Genomic DNA, 21,788 nt, shown 5'->3' with positions numbered 1-21,788 from the left:
TCGATCGCACTGGCGGCCGGCGGGCGGTGGAAGCACGCGGGGGGACGTTAACTAGCGGGGGGCACAGGGAGGAGGGGACGACGCCGCCGCGGCCCGCTCGCCTGCTTTACCGACGGCAGCTGCTGCTTTATCGACCCCGTGGACAGGTGCCGTGATTGAACAGCTTCGCCAAGCGCTGCCAGCGCCTCTTGTTAATAGTTGTAATTTCTTTACAGGCAGTCTTAAAGTACATTATTGTAATATATATTTTAATTTATTTAAAACTCTATTGCACCCGTTAGAAATAAAAAATTTAGATGCATAAAAATTTAAAAAAGTTCAAAAGGTGGTCTTTTCACCCAAAACAATTTCTCACAGAAAACCACAGAATGGAAGTCTCCACTATACATATACTTACTTATCTATTATTAATACTATTATTTTTAATATATTACATTTCACTAAAGAAAATTATTTAAATTTATTCAAAGTTTTTTAAGTTTTACGTCGTTTTACGCCGATGTTTTTATTTAATATTTAATATAATGTACAATAATAATTTATTGAAAATATCATAAAACAGAAATCAGTGACATGAATGGAAAAATGTGCTTTACAAAGATCGTGCTGTAAATTTGCATACTTTCCGATAGATGGCGTAACTTTCCATAAATATTGATATATGCATAATTTACGTCCTTGGAGATTAGCCAAAGTCCTATCTACATAAATTAAAAATAATGTCATTAATTATAATTATCTATTGGTTGATAGGTACACAATTCTCGATGAAAATTAGTCACAAGGTCTACTTCAAACACCTTGACGCTTATACAGTATAAAAAAATATACGTTACTTAGATTTTATAGTTATGAAATTTTATAAAAAAAACTGTTCAAGCGGAAAACGCTGCTTTTTTAAAATCACTTAGGGAATAAACATTAGTGTAAAATTACAAAATCAGACACAAATCATGTATCGAAGTGAAATAAACGTCATTTTGGGCAAGAATTTGTATTTAGAAATTTTAGCAACGCGCCATTGTATACAACTGAGTTTTTCGTTTATACCATACATCATCACCGTCATCTCAGCCGATAGATGTTCACTCCAAGGCATAAGCCTGTCAAAGATCGCCACGACCGGTTTTGCTCTGCCCGCATCCAACAACTTCCTGCAACCTTGACTATGTTTTCAGTTCACCTAGTGGGGCACCTACCTACGCCGCATCAAAGGGGTTGTAGTCCATTTAGGTAGCAGAGTCCATTAAAAAAAACATCTTTGAAATTGTTTACCCATTAGCAACTGACAGAAGTTTATCCTAACTTTGTTACTGACTTAAAAAATAGTAAAATATCACACAATGAACATTTTCGCGTGTTAATACAAAATGACGCCGGAACGTCATTTTAAGTTGCCGCCAATTTGCGTGAACCCGACATTGCGTAAAAGGTCATAAAAGGATATTCAATAAATTAAATGGGGTGACGATAGCTAACTTTGGAACATAGTCTTGATTTGTATAGTCCATACACGGGAATCTGGTCGGCTTTCACTAAGTCGATAGTGATGAAATTCTTAGCTCCGAAAAAGCTGTGTGAAAAATTATTGATATAGCGCACCTCCACCATCTTCGCATTATTACTCCTCTCCTAACGACCCGACAGATACATCGAGTTCTATTTTCAAAATTTGTTATTTTTGTTATTTTTTTTAAACTAGCCAGTTCATATAATTATATTATCAATGTGAGCTGTTCGAACGTAATTTTCTGATCACATTTAAATTCTCGGATTATAATAAATGTAATAATAAGATAATTTTGGTAGAAGGGAATGAAATTCACCGACTTTTCAGCCGTAATACGTCCATTGCAGGACATAGACGCTTCTCAGAAATTTTCAATAAGACTGCCAGGAAACGGCTTGTACCCAGCGTTTTCTGACGAATTTAACAAAATCGTTTGGCCACTTCCATTAATTCAATATTTTGGAAATGTCATAACCACTAAAGTCTGGCATTGTTTGACTGATTTTTACTATACGCTTTGATATAAATAAAAAAAAAACATTTGTGTGTTTTTATTCGTAGACATTAACAAGACATTATTTTTTAATAAAACGTGTCATTTTTTTCATGTAAACAAACATTTGTAAAACTTTCCTTCTTAAATACAGTTATGGCAACATTCGAGTTTATTGACGTTCGCGAACTGCATTTGCAAAGCAAAAGCCGCCGCGCGGTTACCTTCACCAGAATTGTGAAAGTAATTAAAATTTCATAATTAAACAACAAACACATGTCGCGGTAAAATGGTAAGACATCGGAAAGTCGGCAACTCGCAACATAAACACGGAAACAGTGACGAAACTAGTGGGAATCCAGCAAATGGAGATGGTCCTGGAGCCAGCCGAGCTTTTAAATTACTGTCTGTTTGGAAGACTGGTGTCGGCTGCTTTTGCCTCGTAGTCGCCATTTACGTCGGCATCCTGGGCTACCTAGAGACCCGGGTAAACACGCCTTTTGACGACGAAAAGGTAACTTACATGTCTTATCTTTACAAGCGGAAAAATTAAGATCTCGTAACAGTTTATAGCAGTATTTTTATTGTTTAATGTATGTAGATCTTTGAAAAGAAATTCATTAATGCTGCCTTTAAAATAATTGAAAGAAACTAGATACTGAATAAAATTATTAAGGTATTAAAGTTAATACTGTAATGCAGGCATATAATTTATTATGCTTAATTCTGCACAAAATTTGATAATTTACATCAACTAAAGAGGTTTGCATTGAAACTGTTGAAACAATATTTTATAGTCTTGTGTTTTGGAAAGAAATTTTGACAATGTTTCAATTCTTATGCTGGTAGTTACACTTCCTCTCTTCAGCCAGCTGGAAGCTGCCTGAATCCAGTGTCTTCCAATGACCTCAACAAGGCTGTCTATCCAATTTGTGTGTGAATATTCTACATTGCACTGGCTGGTTCACAGTGGTCATTCCAAAATCTTAAAGCCCCAGCATCCATCTGTTCTGTGTATTATGTGGCCTGTCTATTATCATTTAAAGTTGCCAATCTACTAGGCTATGTGGGTTATTTTTAATTATCTGTGAACATACTCATTCCTCATTCAATCTCATAGAGAAATTTTGAGCGTAGATGTCTTCATGGCCACTATGTGCTTGCTGTAAAAAGTGTGTTTAAATAAGAGGAATTCTCAAACTAAAGAACACATCTCAGTAATGGTATTTATGTAGCTGTAAATAACTGTCCATAACATCTATCTGCTTTTCATCTACTATAAAATCCTGGACATTGTCCTTTTTGATGAAATGTCAAAATTTTTGTTATTTTCTGCATTAATTCTGATTTCTGTATTATTTCAGGCAGTCCAGGAAATAGGACTTTCAGTGCCAGAAAGGTACTGGGGTACATACCGGCCCGGTGTTTACTTTGGTTTCAAAAGCCGCGAACCTCGCTCTCCAGTATTTGGGTTAATGTGGTACGAGCTGGGTGACAAGCATAAGGGCATCAGGTAACCATATTGATTTGTTGAACACTATGAAAGACATTTCTCTAAAAATAAGACAATTCAAATCTCTTGTCATATTTTTTCAATCTCCAACATCTCTTAAAACAGCTGTTACATTAAATTGCAATTATTGAACCTGTAGAATGTTCACTTTTTTGATTTCATCTTCTTAACAATATTATTTCTTTCTGAAGATTGAGCCTGTCTTAAAACACCTTGATGGAATCTATGACTAGCTGTGCAAGTTGGTAACGGGAAGTTTAGTTATGTAATTAATTAAACTAGCAGGTACATGATCATCATGATCATGATCATCATGATCCTTTACTTTCCCTACAACCAGTAGATAAGTTATTTGGTTTTCTCCAATTTGGCAAAACTAAAACAATGACTTATAGTATGCCTTGTCTGGATCATGCTGTGTGTAATATTTTCCTCTAATATCACATTTTAAGAGCTTCAGTTCTTTTCTGGTCTACTGTGCGAGTACCCCATGATTGAGAGGAGTATTTGAATATCCAAGTCATTAAAATAGAGATAGACAAAAAGTACTGTGACAGATAGTTGCATTAATACATTAATTACAATGAATCATTGAACTGTCTGAAAGTATAAATAAAACTCTGCCATGAAGTGCAAGAAAAAAATCACTGCAGATTTTCCTCAAATAGTTTGAGCTTACCATCTTGTACAATGTGATGATTATATTTTATGTTTTAATTAATTTCTTAATATGCAATATTTTACAATGCATGTATTTTAACTTGGTGCCAAACATAGAAGAGAGCTGGCATTTACTCTCTTATATCATTGGCAAATCAAAAAGTTGGTTATTTCCATTACAAAAATGTGTATTAGATTAGTTACTGTAGGGGATTGCATAGTTACGTTTAAAATGATGTACCATCATAGTATAAGCGATTTGTGTTAAGAGCATATGCTAGCACATACTTAGATATAATTTTATTAATTCTTATTAGAAGTTAAAACTTTATTGTTATACAATCAAGCATATATTGCATGTTTAAAAGTCAGGTATTGGGATCCTTGATACATAGATTACACATATTAATATATTCAAATACACTACATCACCATTTTTGAATTTAAGACATTGGTGTGAACAGAACGACAATCTCGCGTCGTACAGTTGGCAACGCCATGATGGCGTCACTTTCGGGGAGCAGCTGATATCGGATCCACCACATAACATTGTGACTTCCTTCATTAAGACTCCAGGCGGAGAGCATGGTGGACACTGGACAGCAAGAATCAATATCACTACTATGGTATATTAAGATAATCCATTTATTACAGCTTATCATCTAATTTCAAACTGTAACTTTTTGATGGCTGAGAAGGGTGGAAAAATGTGCCTGTCAGAATCAGGAATGAATTTTTATAAATGAAGAATGAAATATTATTGTTTATAGTCCTGTGGTCTGTAGTATATCCTATTAGTGTCAGTAGTATATTCATAGTACATCCAAGAGCAAGCAATTTTAAACTGTATGTTAGGATATAATGTAGCCTACTTCGTTTTGGGTAGATCTTTCCCATACCGTAGGCACCTAGGTGTTTCAGGAAGATACATTCAGAGGAACTTAACAGGTTAAGAGTACTTAATTCATATTATTCTAATTTCTCTTCTTTGTTCCTAATATAGAATACAGTTTGTTTGGCATAGCTCATTTACTGACAATTAATGTTTGTACACCTTGTCCAAAATTAATGGTTTTAGAAATTAAAGTAGCGTAATGATAGTAAAGTAATAAAAAGTATTTTAAAAATTCGCTTTATTAAATATTGTTTACTATTTGACTTTGCAGACTATGTACTGTCAGATGTTATTGGGCTATCACATTCCAATAGGAAAATAAATTAATTTAACATATTTCAGACTACAGACTTCATATAATGACTTACATCTGTTAGTCTTCTATATAAATTAATAAATAAACATTATTCTTTTACTTAGTCGAAAGTTATACTGCATGGTTGAAGCAGTAGGAATTAAGAGTTATCTTAAAATAGATGATATATATATGTCACAGTTATGTCTAACTTTAAACAGAAGGTATGTACAGTATGCATAAATAAATTTGGGTCCTACATGTATATTAACAACAACCAATTGTAATCATCAGCTTAAAATTAAGTTACAGTTCCCTGCGAACTACCTATGGGACGTTTTGTGAGATGTGTGACAGAGATAACGCTCTTTTAAACTGAAATTAGCCGATTGTCTCTTTTCAAAGGTCAATGTGCAATATTTATCGCGGGGTATTAATTACCGGGTACGTAATTTCATACCGCGCCATCTACAGAGAATAACTAACAAAAAAAATGGTGTTGGCAAAGTTTTATTTTCATGATAGTTTTGAAAAAAATTTCTTTAAAATTTTAACAATACACTTAAAAATATCTTCATCATAAACATGCTCTGATTTAGAGTAATATGCTTTTGGAAAAGTCTGTTTAATAAATTTCTTGTATTTACTAAGAAATAATTTTACCTCGTTATATGGCAATTGGTTATAAAATTGTATACATTGACCTACAAATGATTGAGACATTTTATGGAGCCTAATATCAGCTATGTACCTATATATATTATCTATATAGAATTATGTTTATTACCGTGAAATTCATTTTGTAAATATGTCTGTCAAATTTTCAGAACAATAAAAAGACAGCAGTGGGTCTTATCTGGTATGGAGCGTTGGATGAATCATTGGGTCCAGCGGCGCCGCATTCACGTCTGTGGGTGGAGAACGGTGCCATACTGGGACATACTCCCCAGCTGCAGAACTTCAGAGTAAGCTTCGTACCGCAAAAAGGTAGGTAATTTGTATATGGTCAGTTTGGCTGTCAACATACTTCTACATACCTTTTTCCTACACCTTTATAAACTTGCAAAGTCAATCACAGTACATACTATTTTAATTTGCAAGGAAACAGTAAACATTACAAAGACAAGCTCAAAGAAATGCTTCATTTTATAAAGCATATTCTGGCTTGATCATCGAAATTGTATTGTGCAGATAATGGTCAAAACCTAGGAAAATAATTAGTCATTTGTGGTACACATAGGTCAAAATAGTGGTTTATTTTTTTCAAAGTCAGCTCTTGCATTATGAATGAATAAATTCAGTAATAAATCTCGGGTAGGCCACCTATGAGGTGAACAAACGACTTAGACAAGATATTGGAATGTTACTGGATACAGGCCTACTAAGACAGGTAATTGTTGCAATCTTTGGGTGACTCCTATGCATTGTAGTGGGCGTATAACGGCTGAAAAGAAGACGAATATATATTTACAGGATGGCTACCATAACATGAAGATGAAAAAATAAATAAAGTAAAGATTTACTATTATATATTATTAATAAAAATTAATAGAAATATTTCTTATTCAAAGTTATTAAACTTCTAGGTCGAGTCTTACACACATCATACTCGGAAGCAGTAGCACCAGGGCTGCATCTACTTAAAGAGAAGTTCTACTCGCTGCTCAAACCCAGCAAGGAGAGATATGGCAACTTGGGACAGCTGGCTGTCTTGGAACCAGATCCAAAAATGAATGAGAAGGTAATTTCGACCTTGTAAAATGGATAATAGCTCTAAATAGGTTAAATCATAATTTTGTTTGCACTAAAATATATTTTTACGTTGTAATTAATTTAGTAGTGGAGAAAAATAATTTTAAAATAGATTTTTTTTAAATTGTAAATAATCATTGTCTTGTGCTCTCTATGGGCTGGTTTCCCCCGCCAAGTGGTCCTGGGATCATTAGGCGACGGGGTTACTCTACTTTTCGAGAAATTCCTGTAATCCTTTTATGTCTGCTGGCGATCTTAGAGAGGCAACTCGGTGATCTGAGTAGGTTAGTAGATGGTAGAAAAATGAGTAGAAACATGAAAAAAGTGTTCATGGATACATTCTCAAGTTTTGTTATTATAACTTGTATATCGATTCATTTTCATTTAATTAGATATAATTTATCAAATGATTTATTATGCAGGATGTGTTCGCAAACTTTGTGCCATTCCAAATGATAGTGGGCACTCCGTTCGTGCTGGACGTAGTCTACGCCACCGAGGACCTGCCCACACCGCCGCTGAAAGAGGATGAGTTCACAACAGTCCTGGAGGAAAAGAAGAAGCTTTTTGACGAGGAGTTTGAAGAGAAGTTCAAGTTAAAAAAGAAAGGGTCAGTCAACTGTGTTTGCAGTACAGTAAACAGAAAATTTTAGAATTGAATTGGAATGAATTATGAATTAGTTATTTAAAATATAAAGAATTAGTTAAAAAAAAGTAAAATGTAAGACATTATACCACAGTGAGCATTGATTGCCTCATACATAATGAATGAAACAAAGGAATGATTGCCTGGTAAATACGTGTTTTTTCCTTTATGGTTGATTTATTTAAATAATATTAATTCATTTACACAGTTGTTTCATCACTAAAAAGTGGTGATAGAGTTACATAGTTTATATAATGTGCACACTCGGGCAGAGCCCTTGCAAGTCCTTAACCACTAGAGCTCCTTGTATTGTTCAATCATCTGGTTCAACCTATATATATATATATATATATATATATATATATATATATTAGTACTATTATATGCTCGCTAAACAGAATTAACAAAGCTATTAGTATATTTATAGGAGCTGTTAGCATTTCTGGCTCTTACAGCTTTTTTGGGCTTAGGCAGCTAATAAAACTATGATTTCATAGTTTGTATTATTTATACTTTCTTAATTTGTTGTTGTATATCATAAATTTTAATTGGGGTGTGCTTTTATTTATAACTGCTTAGAACTGCGGGTGATAAGGTCAATGTTCCAGGTATTCGGAGGAGGACATAAGCGTGGCTCGCGCGGCTATGTCCAACATGGTGGGTAGCGTGGGGTATTTCTATGGTGCAGGGCGTGTACAGTCGGCGCACACGCGCGAGCCCGTGCCCTACTGGCGCGCAGCACTCTACTCTGGAGTGCCCAGCAGGTACACTCACTATACGACCTATTCAAATTATAAATATCTTTATTAACCCTTAATTAGGCGCATGGGGTCAGGGCCACTTAAAATTCAAAAAATTATGGCTTACAGTCTTCAGAGCGTACTAACGCTCTTTCTAGCTTCCTCACTCCACCCGGGGTACGCGAATTAGTCACATCCAGAACATTAACTCTTGCACACACATCGCTGTCCTTTAGAGAGCTGACCCCATGCGCCCAGTTACGTTCCATTTTTTGGCGAAGGCAAATTTTTACTTTTGTTATTTTATCTTTGTATGTGTGTATGTTGATACGGTATGATTTCTTTATGTACTTTTGAGTTTTTTCTATGCTTTTTCTTTTTTTTTTTTGAATTGAAATGCCTAACGACAAACAAGTATTGCAATGGCTGGATGAAGTGCTTGATGAAGAGCAAGATGTTGCTGCTTCGGATTCGCAAGACGAAACTTTAAACGATGCTGTTATTGATAGTGTTCATAATTCAGAAAGCGAAATTGAGGAGTCTGAACATATCCAAGACATCGGAAGACGGAAGATAATTATTTTTTATCTCGACATACTCAAAGAAATGAACCGAAAGTGAAATGGTGTAAAGTACCACCATCGAACGCAGATAAGGACCCGAGCACAAAATATTATTTTACATTTACCTGGAGTATAAACATATCCGGCATTTGTCATACACAAAGCTAATATTGAGAAGACTTTGACATATTCAAGACGGATTTTCTTAAAGAAAATAGCTGCGGCACTTGTGGAAGATCACCAAAAACGTCACATACAACTACGTGCTGTACCAGCGACAACAAAAAAACGGTTTCATGAAGTTTATAATGTGAACAAGGCGGTTTATCAATCGACAGCTAAGCGCGGGCGCTGTTCATCATGTCCTAGAAAGGACGCCAAAAAAGTGCCAACAAAATGTTTCAAGTGTCGTAAATTTATTTGCCAGCAACACTCAAGGATTTACTGCGTCGGATGCAGAACAGAAGATTCCGCTGATGAGACTGAATAAACTTTATTTCTTAAGTCGATCTCGGCTATGCCAAAAAAATTAGTTTAAAGAGAGGTTTACTGTTTTAGTTTTTTTTAAATATTTTTAATGTCATAGTAAGTATTTGTTTCTTAAAGTTAAGTATATTAAAGAACTTTATTAATTACTATAGAAATCCATTACATTTTATTCCTTTTTGATACTCCTTTCCCAATGTTTTTTTGGGGTCATTTAAGACCCCATGCGCCTAATTGAGTGATTTTCTTAATGCGCCTAATTAAGGGTTAAAGGCTTTTGATTTTCTGTGGATCTCATTTATGACTCCATCTCGCAGCTACGAGCATAACTCTGTTCATTGCTCTGTGAGTGATCAATGTTCAGTGACAGAGTGTACTCTGTGTTTGACACTAATCGGTATGACATGGCTCCTGGGGATGCCCCGTGGAGGGGTGAAGCATGTGGTGAGTGATTTGACGGTGGCAGTTGTGTAATTCGCATTGTTTGCCGCATACGCTTTTGTCAGCGGGCTGGCGGGCGGTGCACTTTGTTGCACGACTGCCACTGCATGTGTGGAAGTGGTTGAATATTGGTCTTTTTCTTACTTGGGGTTGACTTCCGCAAGGTAACGCTTGATTCCATTAAATACTGTGAGTGATCTTTAGTTATGGACGTAGCTTTAAGAGTTGCTTATCAGAAGTGGTAGTGGGCGGGGCACATTGATCATGGAGCTGATGCTCGCTGTACCGAAAGGTTCTCCAGTGGCGACAACTAGGTAGTCGCGGCGTGGGTAGACTCCTCAACTAGGTGGACTGAAGACATAGTTAAGATCTCGGGAACCTGTTGGTTGCGGGCAGCGTAAGGCCAGTCATTCTGGTGATATGTCTTGCAGTTGGGCGTCTATAGGTTGAAAAGCAGACAGTGTATGTATGTACAATACACACATACACTGTCCAGCGGTATTTTTGTTAATTTTTATAATAAGTAGCAAGTTTAAATTGATTAAGTAGCCTATCTCTTAATTCTGTAAACTTCTTGTGCAGTTTTAAGTCAATGTTAACTAGTTGTTTTGGAACAGAACTATACCCTAATTTTCTGTCTGTTTTAATGCGAATTTTTTATGAGCTTTTCTGTAGAACATTAACCGCAAACAAAACGAGACCTTACTCTATGTGACTACATTTTCGGTTCAAGAAAATAATGTGCTCTGCCTTGTTCTTATAATTTGGTTTGCAAGCTGTTTCACGATTTTAAATATAAACGTTTATGATTTCCAGGTCATTCTTCCCGCGGGGTTTCCTGTGGGACGAAGGTTTTCACGGGCTTCTAATTGGGCGCTGGTCTCCGGAGATATCAATGGATATCGCAGCGCATTGGCTCGACCTTATCAACGTCGAGGGTTGGATCCCACGCGAACAGATCTTGGGTATGTGGCCTTTGGAACTTCAACTAAATGTAATCATTCCTTCTTTTTTGACGTTTGCTCTTGGCTAAGCTATCCAAGCCATGGGGTTTCTTCCCTGAGACATTTCATCTGCCTAGGTTTTGGGTCTTACCTGATCCATTGATCACATAGCTGGATAACATAAGTTTTTTATAGAACTATAAGGCCCCAGTGGTCTCTGCAGAACTTTAAAGCCCTAGCTGTCATTTGTTATGTTGCCTGTCCTGATTCGATTTATATCTATTTACATACCTGTTCAGTTATATAATTAACAGTGATTTTTTGTTTCTAGTATTTTATTAATAAGACACATTAATTCTGAATAAAACCAGTTTATCAGCCCTTCTCAAACAAGTGAAAGAACTAAGCGAAATATACATATAAATTATATATTTTTAATTTCTTATTAGCAGCCAGTAAGGCTTTTAAAGAATTGTAACAAATACTTTAGACTCTTAACAAAGAGACATCGTTGAGTACCATGCTTGCCATTATACATGGTGTTGACAATCCTTAATGTAACTTAGTAATGTATGGTTCGTGGTTTCTTTTTTTTTTTGTAGTCTGTGAAGGAATTTGTCTCGTGTCCCAATTAAAATGTAAAGTTGCTATTATTATATCGGACAATCGCAAACTCCCTTTTATTTTCTACCCCTATCACCCATACTTTATATATGTGTTATTATGATGGACGCAGTAGCTGACCAACCTTGGTGCTTCATATAGGCTAAGTTTGTGAAATAAAGTAAGTTTGTAATATGAAATGACGAAACAACGACAGCTTTGTACAGAAACTCGGAAAAAATCCAGATGCTAAATGGAATAGAGAAAGTTTATAGTAGCGATAGCTAGATCAGTGAAAATTTAAAGATATGTGCATTCAACCATTTAAATGTTGGCGGGAATGGTCACCAAAAATAGGTCAGAAAATCGGGAGGGGCTGTGTCGGTACACACGGCCGTTGGTTTTAACGTGAAACGTGTATATCAGCGAGTCGCTTTTAGTGTTAAAGATGGAAAGAAAACCAGAATGAATATCTAAATATTTTAATTAAATCTTGCACTGATTAGGTTAGTACAAATAACATAATCTTCATTTAATGCAATGCAAGCAGAGATGGAAGTGTTCGCAGAATCGGCGTCCTTTACTGAGCGTGCCTTCACAGCTTTGAGACGCTCCCGAAATCGCCTCGCTCGCTTTACGCCGCATTTTGGGGTACCTGTGCGTGGCCTATAACCCCCTCTTTCCGAGTATACCAGTGTTTTATATTTCTTGTTGGCCCTTGCACGGGCTGAGGCCGACATATTGATTTTTATTTCAGAGTTTAACATTTATTGGTTGTTTTTATGTAATAATATTGTTCCAGTCACATTTATTATTACTTAAATTGATTGGTCTGAATAAACTCTGTAAATACACACAAGAATCACCGCGCTATCGCGTATGAGTCGTGAGTTATACTGAACAGAAACCAGCGATAGCGATGATTTCCGTTATTCTATGCAGTGCTCCCCCCCTCCCCGCCGCAAGGTCCAGGTGCAAATTCAAGGTCTTAGCAGCGAGCTGACTATATACGCTAAATAATGACACTAAATTCATGTTTCTATGAAGAAACCTTTTGTAGTTATTAAGGTCAGACGATATAGACCAATTCGTTACGGTCTGGTTTTTTGATATGGTTCCCTGTGTGTGGTGTCAATTTTAAAGACGTTTCACGTAAAAACTTGTTTGTGACTCACTGCAAAACCGCAAAAAATATCTGAGCGTGTCCATTAGCTCCCGGACTGTGAGAAGTGGTCTAAAAGGCATTAGAAAAAATCGTTAGAAATAGGCTCTAATCTTTGGCCAAGGCTGTATATATGTATTTAAATATATATTTATATTTTCCAGGTGCCGAGGCGCTAGCGCGCGTGCCCAAGGAGTTCGTGGTACAGAGCAACGCCGCAGCCAACCCACCTATGCTACTAATCCAGATCGCCCACCTCGTTAACACTAGGCCTCAACTGTTCGAGCCCGGACAGAAGTTACGTTCCACGCTCGACCGCATGTTCCCTAGGCTACAGGTGATAATCATTAAATAACTTGACTTTAGGTGATGTGATTTACGTATGATACTAAGCATATAAGCGATGAAGAACAAACATGCTTTTGCATCAGCAATTCAGGAAGTAGGTTAGGATTTTCAAATAGGCATCCTATTCCAATATCTCGTTAGTGGGGCTGTAGATTTTGTAGGCCAGTTAAATTTCCACTTGGACTAAGAACTCACTTTGAAAAGAAAACAATTTAAGTTTTATTGGTTATGTTTATAGGCTAAGTGGTTTTAAATTAGGTAAAAAAATGTTCATCTCTAAATGGTTATAAATGGGGAGGCGATGTGTTTTGGGTCCATAGGTAACAAATTCTGAAATCCAACTCTGTTGTCACAGATTACACAAATTTAATTTTTTTCTTCTCTATTTACAATCATCTAGTTTTTGGGAATGACCCATTTCCAATGATGTGACATCTCATTAAACAATGTAAGTTCACATTAATCCATTGAGTTTATATGGAACCTTTTGTTTTTACTCATTGTCTATGTATTTTGTTTTTACTCATTGTCTATGTATTTTGTATTTTATTCTCTGACATTGACAATGTCAGAGAATAAAATACATAGACAAGGAGAATGAATTTCATAACTAGAAAAAATTATAATGGGCGGTCTTATGGTGGGTTTATAATAAAAGAAAGACACATAGCGAGTAGTTAACATGTGTACACATACATACATTTTTAATAAAATTGAAATAAATAATTCACTTGGACAGCTGTACTTGTATCTATTTTCAAACAATAATACCATATTTGATTACAGTTAGTGTTTAAAATTGGTGTTTGGCAGTTGTATCCCGAGATATCTTTAATGAAATAGTTACAGACATATGTTAAATAGAAAAAATAAACTTTAACTTTTAAATTTCCTTGTAAAAATGTTAAGAAAACCTTCAATTTTCTGATTGTGTATAGTAAAATTCCACAAAATATCTTACACATTCTTTTTCTTAGTTTTAAATCGAAAATTAAAAGTATATTATGAAACGAATCATAAATATATTCAATATATAGTATATAACATTCAAGAGTTTTTAATTGATCAAAGTGTGTTGAAGTTGGTTGATTGACTCGAATGGTTTAAATTTCATTTAACAACAGCAACTGTTGAATTTCTGGCCGGCTTTTCGGAGCAGATTATTAATACGAACCGTTAGTAGCTTCAAAAGTGCGTGTAAACAGCTATATTAATATATTTTGAATTACTTGAATTTGAATTAAAAAAGTTTAATTCTTGTATTACAGGCTTGGTATCAGTGGTTCCAGACTACACAAAAGGGCGAAGAGCCAACATCGTACCGCTGGCGTGGCAGAGAAGACGACGGTATGCAGCTGAACCCTAAAACTCTAACTTCAGGCCTGGACGACTATCCCCGGTACTACTACTATACTGTATTGTATAAATGTTTTTATTCATTCATGTTATTTTTCACACAAGATCAGTAACATACCTAACCACTTGTAAATGCTAAAAGTGTCTTAATTTGTCCGCTGCAATGGTATCTTTGATCTTAAATGAAGGTTCCAAACTTGCCCTTATCTAAGAAAATCCCATAACAAACTTGAAGGGTTCTTTTTAGTGGTCAATTTAACAACATCCTTAATATAGAGAACAATCCATTACTATTTATTACCACTTTAAAATCCCGCATACTAAATTTTGCTGTAATATTTGTTATAAGTAATTTTTTTTATTATGGTAGAATTTTAGTGTAAGTTTTTGTTTAACTTCTAAATTTCCAAATTCTTTTAATTCTGTTTTTCGTATTAGTTCACAAATAAAGTATGTTGAATTTAATAAGTCTTTAGGAGTAGAGATGTACTTTATTCTAACTAAAAATGAAATAGTTGTCCAAGTAAACTCAAATAAGATTTGCTCAAAGGAAGTCAAATCGATTCGGAGCCCGCTGATTTATAGATATGTGTTTAGATTAGATGTTACTGTTGCCACACCACTCTTCCTTATTAATTTATTGAAAACATAAGCTACATACATGTGATATCTGTCCAAAAACATTTTCATGCTTCTCTAATATTAGTTTAGGTATACACAGCAAAAGTTACTAGGTTTTTGATTTGATACAGCAGAAATGTTAGATCCGCTGGGTTTGGCTATGTAAAGCTGTTTCTCTAGAATGAACCTTCCAGAAATTTCTACAATAGTTAAGAGTGTAACAGCTGATAATTTTTAGATCAGTTATCGTGGTGATGTTTAGGGTACGCCTACGATCTCATGAGGAAATGAAGAAAACTAATTACTGATGTAAGGTTTTGGTTGCAGAGCGTCGCACCCGTCGGAGATCGAGCGACACGTAGATTTGCGCTGCTGGATGTACGCGGCCGCCGATGCTATGGCCACCATCGCATATCTCCTGCAAAGAGATACCTCCAAGTACGTTATTTTATTTTAATTATAATACTTATTTCATGTGTTAACCTACATATTCTAATGTTAACCCTTTCTAATGTGACGACTTGATTTTCTTGCCCGGCGTCACAAATAAGTGACGGGCGTTCATTACCAGTTTATGACAATAGTTTGTCCCAGATCGTACCGTACATAGATGGGTTATGTTATAAAACAATGTGTAACAATATGTAAGTCGGTATGTAAAATTGCTAATTTCACTTAGAACGCTTTAAATACATCCCACAAAAATTAATGACAATTGATATAATACTAAAATAATAAAACGTCTGGGCTGTGGTGGCGATTTGTCTCTCAAAGCCCTGGTAGCGAAAGGGTTAAGTAAATTTTAAACCGTCGTTTTATTACATATAGATGCCGCACTGTCTTGGACGGGTGTAATTTCCATGTCAAAAAAATAGTCAAGTTTAATACCTATAAGAGCTATAATTTGACAATATGCAATTTTATTTTATATAAATACTAGCTGTTCCCGCAAACGTTGTTTTGCAAACAAATAGGGTTTTAATTAACAAAAAAAATAAGGGTTGATCGTAGAGGGGTGAAAATTTAAGGTTGTATGTATTTTTGTATGCTGTATCATAATAAAATAAAAACCAAAAAAATTGTCAAAAAAATAAAAAAAATAATTTAGGGGTGGACCACCCTTATCACTTAGGGGTATAAAAAATAGATAGTAGCCGATTCTCAGATCTACTGAATACGCATATAAAATTTGGTAAAAGTCGGTCAAGCCGTTTAGGAGGAGTTCAAGTTCGAACACCGTGACACGAGAATTTTATATATTAGATTATTCGACCCTCACTGGCAAAATATTCGTAAAATCCAGTTATAGCTGATCTCTCGCTTCTACCTCCATCATAATTTCTATATACCAGTGATTTTTAGGTTTTGTAGGCTTTCTGTATTGTTCTTGAAAATATGAATAATTCAGGTGTAGACGACGTCTTTACCTTTTAAATCTGCTACGATTTTACGTAACTACATGTTTTTCATAATAATAAGGTGAAAATTTAAATTAAAGATTCGAAGCTACCAGAGACCAGCTAGGCGACGAGGAGCTGCTTAACCAGCTCCACTGGTCTCCCCGCACCCAGACCTATGCAGACTATGGTGAGTTTATGCTTGCCTAGTACCTTATTACGCATTGCACAACTTCTGCTCATTGCCATTAATTTAAACCTACTTTAGTTTCTGGTGCTAAAAAGCTAAATATTTCGACTCCTCCTCACTGTTTAAAGTATAATATTCTTTATAAAACCATACTATATTCATCTCAAGTCTGGACCTGAAATATTCTGTCCAATATTGACTTTTGCTGGGATTTTTTTGACGGGATGGAAGTGGGGGGAAGCTCAATAGCCCTCAGCTTGGTTACTCAGGGTTCTGTCTTGATTTAGTTCAGTATAAGCCATTTCGAAATAGTTTTGGTAGGTTGTAAAACAGAGAGGGAGGGGCTACTAAACGAATTAGCATTACAATAAGGCATTGAGAGTATTCATTCTCTGTGGCCAAGTATTGGCATTAAAAATTCATTGAATAAGGGCCAAAACCTGAGAGGAACTTGTAAGCACTCATATCCTTAGTCCGTTTGCTCGTGGTACATAAAAACTGCATAGTAAAGCATGGTACTAGTTCAGAGACACTTCTTTAGGAGGAAACTTTCTCCCCAATAGGAGGCAATAAGGGCAGCTACGCTCTGGGTCTATATTCTATTTCTAAAGTTATATCATATACTTAAAATTTATACTAATGTTTGAAAAAGGTCAATGAATTCAAACAAAAAAATATGCGCTGTCAGTAAAGCTATAGATAAATTTTATTGTTGTCTTAGTTAAATTAGGGTATTTACGTAGGTATATGGTAATATATAGAACTAAAATTACAGTTACGATTTTATATAATACGACTTTTCCAGGCTTGCATACGGATGGCGTGCGATTTGTCCTCAATAAACCTAAGGCTCCGAACGAATCGCCTAAACTCGTAAGAAGTGTGACGGTTCCGCCGAAGCCGCGTCTGGTCACCTCTGCTTTTGGTAAGAACTTTCTCATAGGTTATGTTCTCCTGGTATTTTAGTGAATAATATTTTGTAGTTTAATTTGTTTAAAATGGCGTTTACTTAATAGTAAGTGACACGGCTACAATACTATAATTTAAAAATTCACTAGTCGCTTCTGTTATAAATTTGGATAGAAAATTACTTGAAAGAATAAAGATTTCTCTATAATTAATATTCAACAGAGATTTATGTACAGAGACAGCTGTATGTGTGGTTGATATATCACCAGTAATATTTTTTAGGTTCCTGGGTCTGGTATTCATCTGAGTTTCAATGATTTATTCATATTAATTAAACACAGTGATGAATGAGTGATGTGATGAAAAGAATGCCAGAAGAGCCCAATTCGATAGAAACTATAATCAAGTTGCACTAATTAGAATAATTATTGAAGGAACCAGGATTAAAAGGGATAATAGCATTTTTAAATCTAAAACTATGAGGGATCCAAACAGACCCACATCTGAGATGAGCCTATAACAAACTCAGATGGGTTATTTTTTGGTAGTCAATTTTACACAGAAAGATTTTAACAGATTAAATTTATATAAAGGGTGTGTACAGACTTGTGTGTATATTGTGATATACTTAACAATATATTTAAAACTGTGATGCAATTACATGTTCACGGTACGTGGGGCTAAGTAGGGCAGGCGATGGAGTGCCGTTATGGTCGAGTGGGGTGTCTTTACGCCTCCATCGACACCCACATCTGTTTCGTTAACAAGAGTCCACATCTGTTACATTTAAAATACCATGCGATCTACAATCCTTAATTTGGCTGCTCCACATATCACAACACCTATAGGTTATTCAGTAGATTATATAACAAATAATTATATTGTTTTGTGTTACTATTTAGTCAGAAAGAGTTTATTTCAAAAAATGATGTATATACACTTCTAATCAAAAGATGCCAATACAATAGTTGGTAAAAAAATTGTATTGTATACTTACGTACATTGAAATACGACGTTTTATCTTTACTTATGAGTTCCTAGTAACTTTCGTAAAATTGTATAATCAATTTCGTTGCAGGATATGTGTCTTTATTCCCCATGTTGCTGATGGTGCTAAAACCGGAGAGCGAGAACCTTGGTAAAATTTTGGCGAATCTGGATGATCCCGATCTCCTCTGGTCTCCCTTTGGATTGCGGTAAGAAAACACTTTCATAAGAAAAAAATGCGAGGATAAGTTCATGCTAAATATCCTGGGTTTAATGTTGTACATGTATGATTTTACATACAATTCTCTTGATTATATTATTAGTATTTATAAAAGGAGCATCAAAAAGGAACCAGGATGGATGGATTTATTTTAAAATAACCACCACTCAATTTTTTTTCTATGCTGTGATATTATTTCCGTTACTATGACTACAAGTACATTTTCAATTTTTTTCATGTAAGTATCCTTTCTGTAAACGACAGACAAAACTTCATACTGCAATGGGTTTATTTTGAAAGAAAATAGCACTTCAATAGATGACCCGAGGTATATATAAACTTGTTCCTTCAATTAACATATATATGGCGATAATGCGAATTATTTATTTAACAGCTGTACTGTAAAAAGGCACCGATAAAAGACCTTGGTAAGATGATCTTCTGAAAAACAGAAGTACCAGGACATAATAACATTGCACGTTGTAGATCGCTGTCGAAGTCATCGCCTCTGTACATGAAGCGTAACACGGAGCACGACCCGCCGTACTGGCGCGGGCAGGTGTGGCTCAACGTGAACTACCTGGCACTGCGCGCGCTGCGCCACTACTCGCGCGCCGGCCCGCACGCCGAGCGCGCCGCCGGCCTGCACGCGCGCCTCCGCGACATCCTAGTCCGTGAGTACACTCACCGTTATCTTCTATACTGTTATACTGTCATGTTTGCCTGGTACTCATTGCCTTTAACGCTGCTTTTTTTCGTATATGGTGGTAAGTAACCCTTGACAATTTTTGATCAAAATTAATGATGCCATTAGGCTGTGGCGGTCTAAGCAGAGAATAATTTAATTTTAACTACCCAATGTGCCTAGGCGTTCTTTTGATGGTATTGAGGGCACAAATCTCTGAATTATTTACTTCATTTACAAATTCATTTTTAGTATTTTCTTAGTTTGTATTATTAATAATTATTTGTTGTACTGAAGTCGCAGATTGTTCAAATGGTCGTTACCGCGATCTTACACTGCACTGCTGCTTTGAATTCTGGAATTATTACTATGATTGTTAACCTCACCTCCTACAATTTAAGGTGTTTTAATAATTACACTTACATTTCCCTTAAATCCTGGATGTTGGATGATGTTGCTTTTTAAAAATTATAAGGACTGTACAAAAATATATTGTTTGAAAGTTACAACCACAATGAACGCCCAAGCTAATACAATATGATAATATTTTAACATTTAAAATTAGAAAAAAATTCATTCAGTGTTCATAAATTATTTATTTAAAAAAATCGTTAACTGAATCTAACCTCTCATTGTTCTATTTACTAACAATTATTTCACATCATCAGTTTGAAAACTTGATCATCATGTTTGCCTCTAGTCCTCTCTTAAATATTTCTAGTAAGATCGGTCGGAAGTGGATCGTAACCAGCGTTTTCCGATGACGATTTTGTAATCGTATCTTTTGTGGGACAGGGACTTTACGGGAAAATTTAATTATTCACATAATTTTTCATTATTTACTTTCTCTTCTTTCATACTTCACATAGTCTTTCGGTCTATTCTTTCATGCCTATCAATGTATGTTAGCAGTCATGTCTTACGGCACTAAACCTTAACCTCTTATTTCGTGCCTCGTAGACAAACTAAAGTTACCGCCATGGCAGACACATCTACCCACAAAGTTATAGATGACTTTGTAGTCACGGATCTCCTTGATTTGATCTCATAGAGAAATTTCGAGCGTGGTCCTCTCCATAGCTCGTCGAACTACTGTGAGGTAGTCTACGAGGCACGAAATAAGAGGTTAAGGTTTAGTGCCGTAAGACATGACTGCTAACATACATTGATAGGCATGAAAGAATAGACCGAAAGACTATGTGAAGTATGAAAGAAGAGAAAGTAAATAATGAAAAATTATGTGAATAATTAAATTTTCCCGTAAAGTCCCTGTCCCACAAAAGATAGGGGGTACGAGAGGCCCCCAATAGCGGGGGCCATAAAAAAAAAACATACATTGATTGTACCTTTGTCGAAAACTTATCAATTTAAATTCTTTTCTCCCACATACTATTACATATTCTGCATGCGTCTAATATATTCTTCTTTCCTTTTCGGATTTTTAACAAATTACGTTTGTATCACCACAGGTAATGTGTTAACGGAGTACAAGAAAACTGGCTACCTTTGGGAGCAGTACTCTTCGGAGGATGGAAGGGGGTCAGGTTGCAAGCCCTTCACCGGTTGGACTGCTCTTATCGTTCTCATCATGGCGGATGAATACTAAACGCTGATTAAAATAAAAAGAAAGCTGGTAAACTAAGTGAATTATATTGGTAACTATTCAGTTACTTTCAGGGTGATGCGGCAAACAAATAACCATTCCTTTGTAATGGTTTCTTGAAATTTTCAATTGATGTGGGTAGTTTGTAAAATACATTTGTAAAGTCTTTCAGAAATGGTTGTAACTTTATTAGGGTTATTAAAAGAAGGAATGACAATTACCTCAATGTAGTTATTTGTCATAATAATACTGCCGTAGTAATATGTGTATTATACATGCAGATGATTCTAGAAGCAATTTAATTTAAGGAAAGCTAGCTACCCTTCAGCTTAACTGAGTACAGTTAAGAACAATATCTGAAACTTGATGTTGGTGTATTGGTCCATCAAGCCGGATTATTAGAACACTGATCTCTGTTTAATCTTGTGCTTTAAACAGGTTTTGGGGTTGTAAAAGAAGTAATAATGGTACATGGTGTAAAAACTTCTTTCTTACACATTAGTTGCTTTATTTGTTAAAAAAACAAACAGGATTTGGTGATAATAAAAGTAATCATTTCAAGAGCAACTACAATTCTGACTAAATCAAATATACTTGTCTCGTTTGCTCATTCGTAAAATTCTTTTGATTAATCTAGGGGAAAAAAAAGCTCTAAAACTTCTAAATATTTTTTTGTCTCATTTATTCATATATTTCATATATTCAGTTCATATATTTGTTTACAAAAAAATACAATGCTTACTTGTATTTCTTGTAAATAAATAATCAA

The 21,788-nt window shown here is 35.3% G+C and overlaps 1 protein-coding gene across 1 annotated transcript; it reads left to right on the top strand.

Moving 5' to 3' along the window:
* Window positions 1-2,220: 2,220 nt before the first annotated feature.
* On the top strand, window positions 2,221-21,567 carry GCS1 (mannosyl-oligosaccharide glucosidase). Its single transcript, XM_068769790.1, has 16 exons — window positions 2,221-2,517; window positions 3,368-3,516; window positions 4,625-4,802; window positions 6,194-6,353; window positions 6,953-7,107; window positions 7,541-7,728; window positions 8,373-8,528; window positions 10,811-10,959; window positions 12,868-13,040; window positions 14,320-14,450; window positions 15,356-15,466; window positions 16,527-16,615; window positions 17,421-17,540; window positions 18,603-18,720; window positions 19,218-19,405; window positions 20,886-21,567. The coding sequence occupies exons 1-16, from the start codon at window positions 2,293-2,295 to the stop codon at window positions 21,020-21,022; spliced, it is 2,427 nt and encodes an 808-aa protein (XP_068625891.1). The 5' UTR covers window positions 2,221-2,292; the 3' UTR covers window positions 21,023-21,567.
* The last annotated feature ends 221 nt before the right edge of the window (window positions 21,568-21,788 follow it).

Source organism: Battus philenor, unplaced genomic scaffold (genome assembly GCF_028537555.1).
Source record: "Battus philenor isolate CCGP_79_NKW_IND1 unplaced genomic scaffold, ilBatPhil1.0.hap1 SCAF_29, whole genome shotgun sequence".
NCBI lineage: Eukaryota > Metazoa > Arthropoda > Insecta > Lepidoptera > Papilionidae > Battus > Battus philenor.
This window is presented reverse-complemented; position numbering and strand designations above follow the sequence as displayed.

Bases quoted from the DNA above. Each gene is read 5' to 3' on its own strand.
- GCS1 (XM_068769790.1), top strand. From the start codon at position 2,293: ATGGTAAGACATCGGAAAGTCGGCAACTCGCAACATAAACACGGAAAC. The intron at 3,517-4,624 runs GTAACCATATTG...TTTGAATTTAAG, and splicing joins GACAAGCATAAGGGCATCAG to ACATTGGTGTGAACAGAACG. The intron at 16,616-17,420 runs GTGAGTTTATGC...CGACTTTTCCAG, and splicing joins CCAGACCTATGCAGACTATG to GCTTGCATACGGATGGCGTG.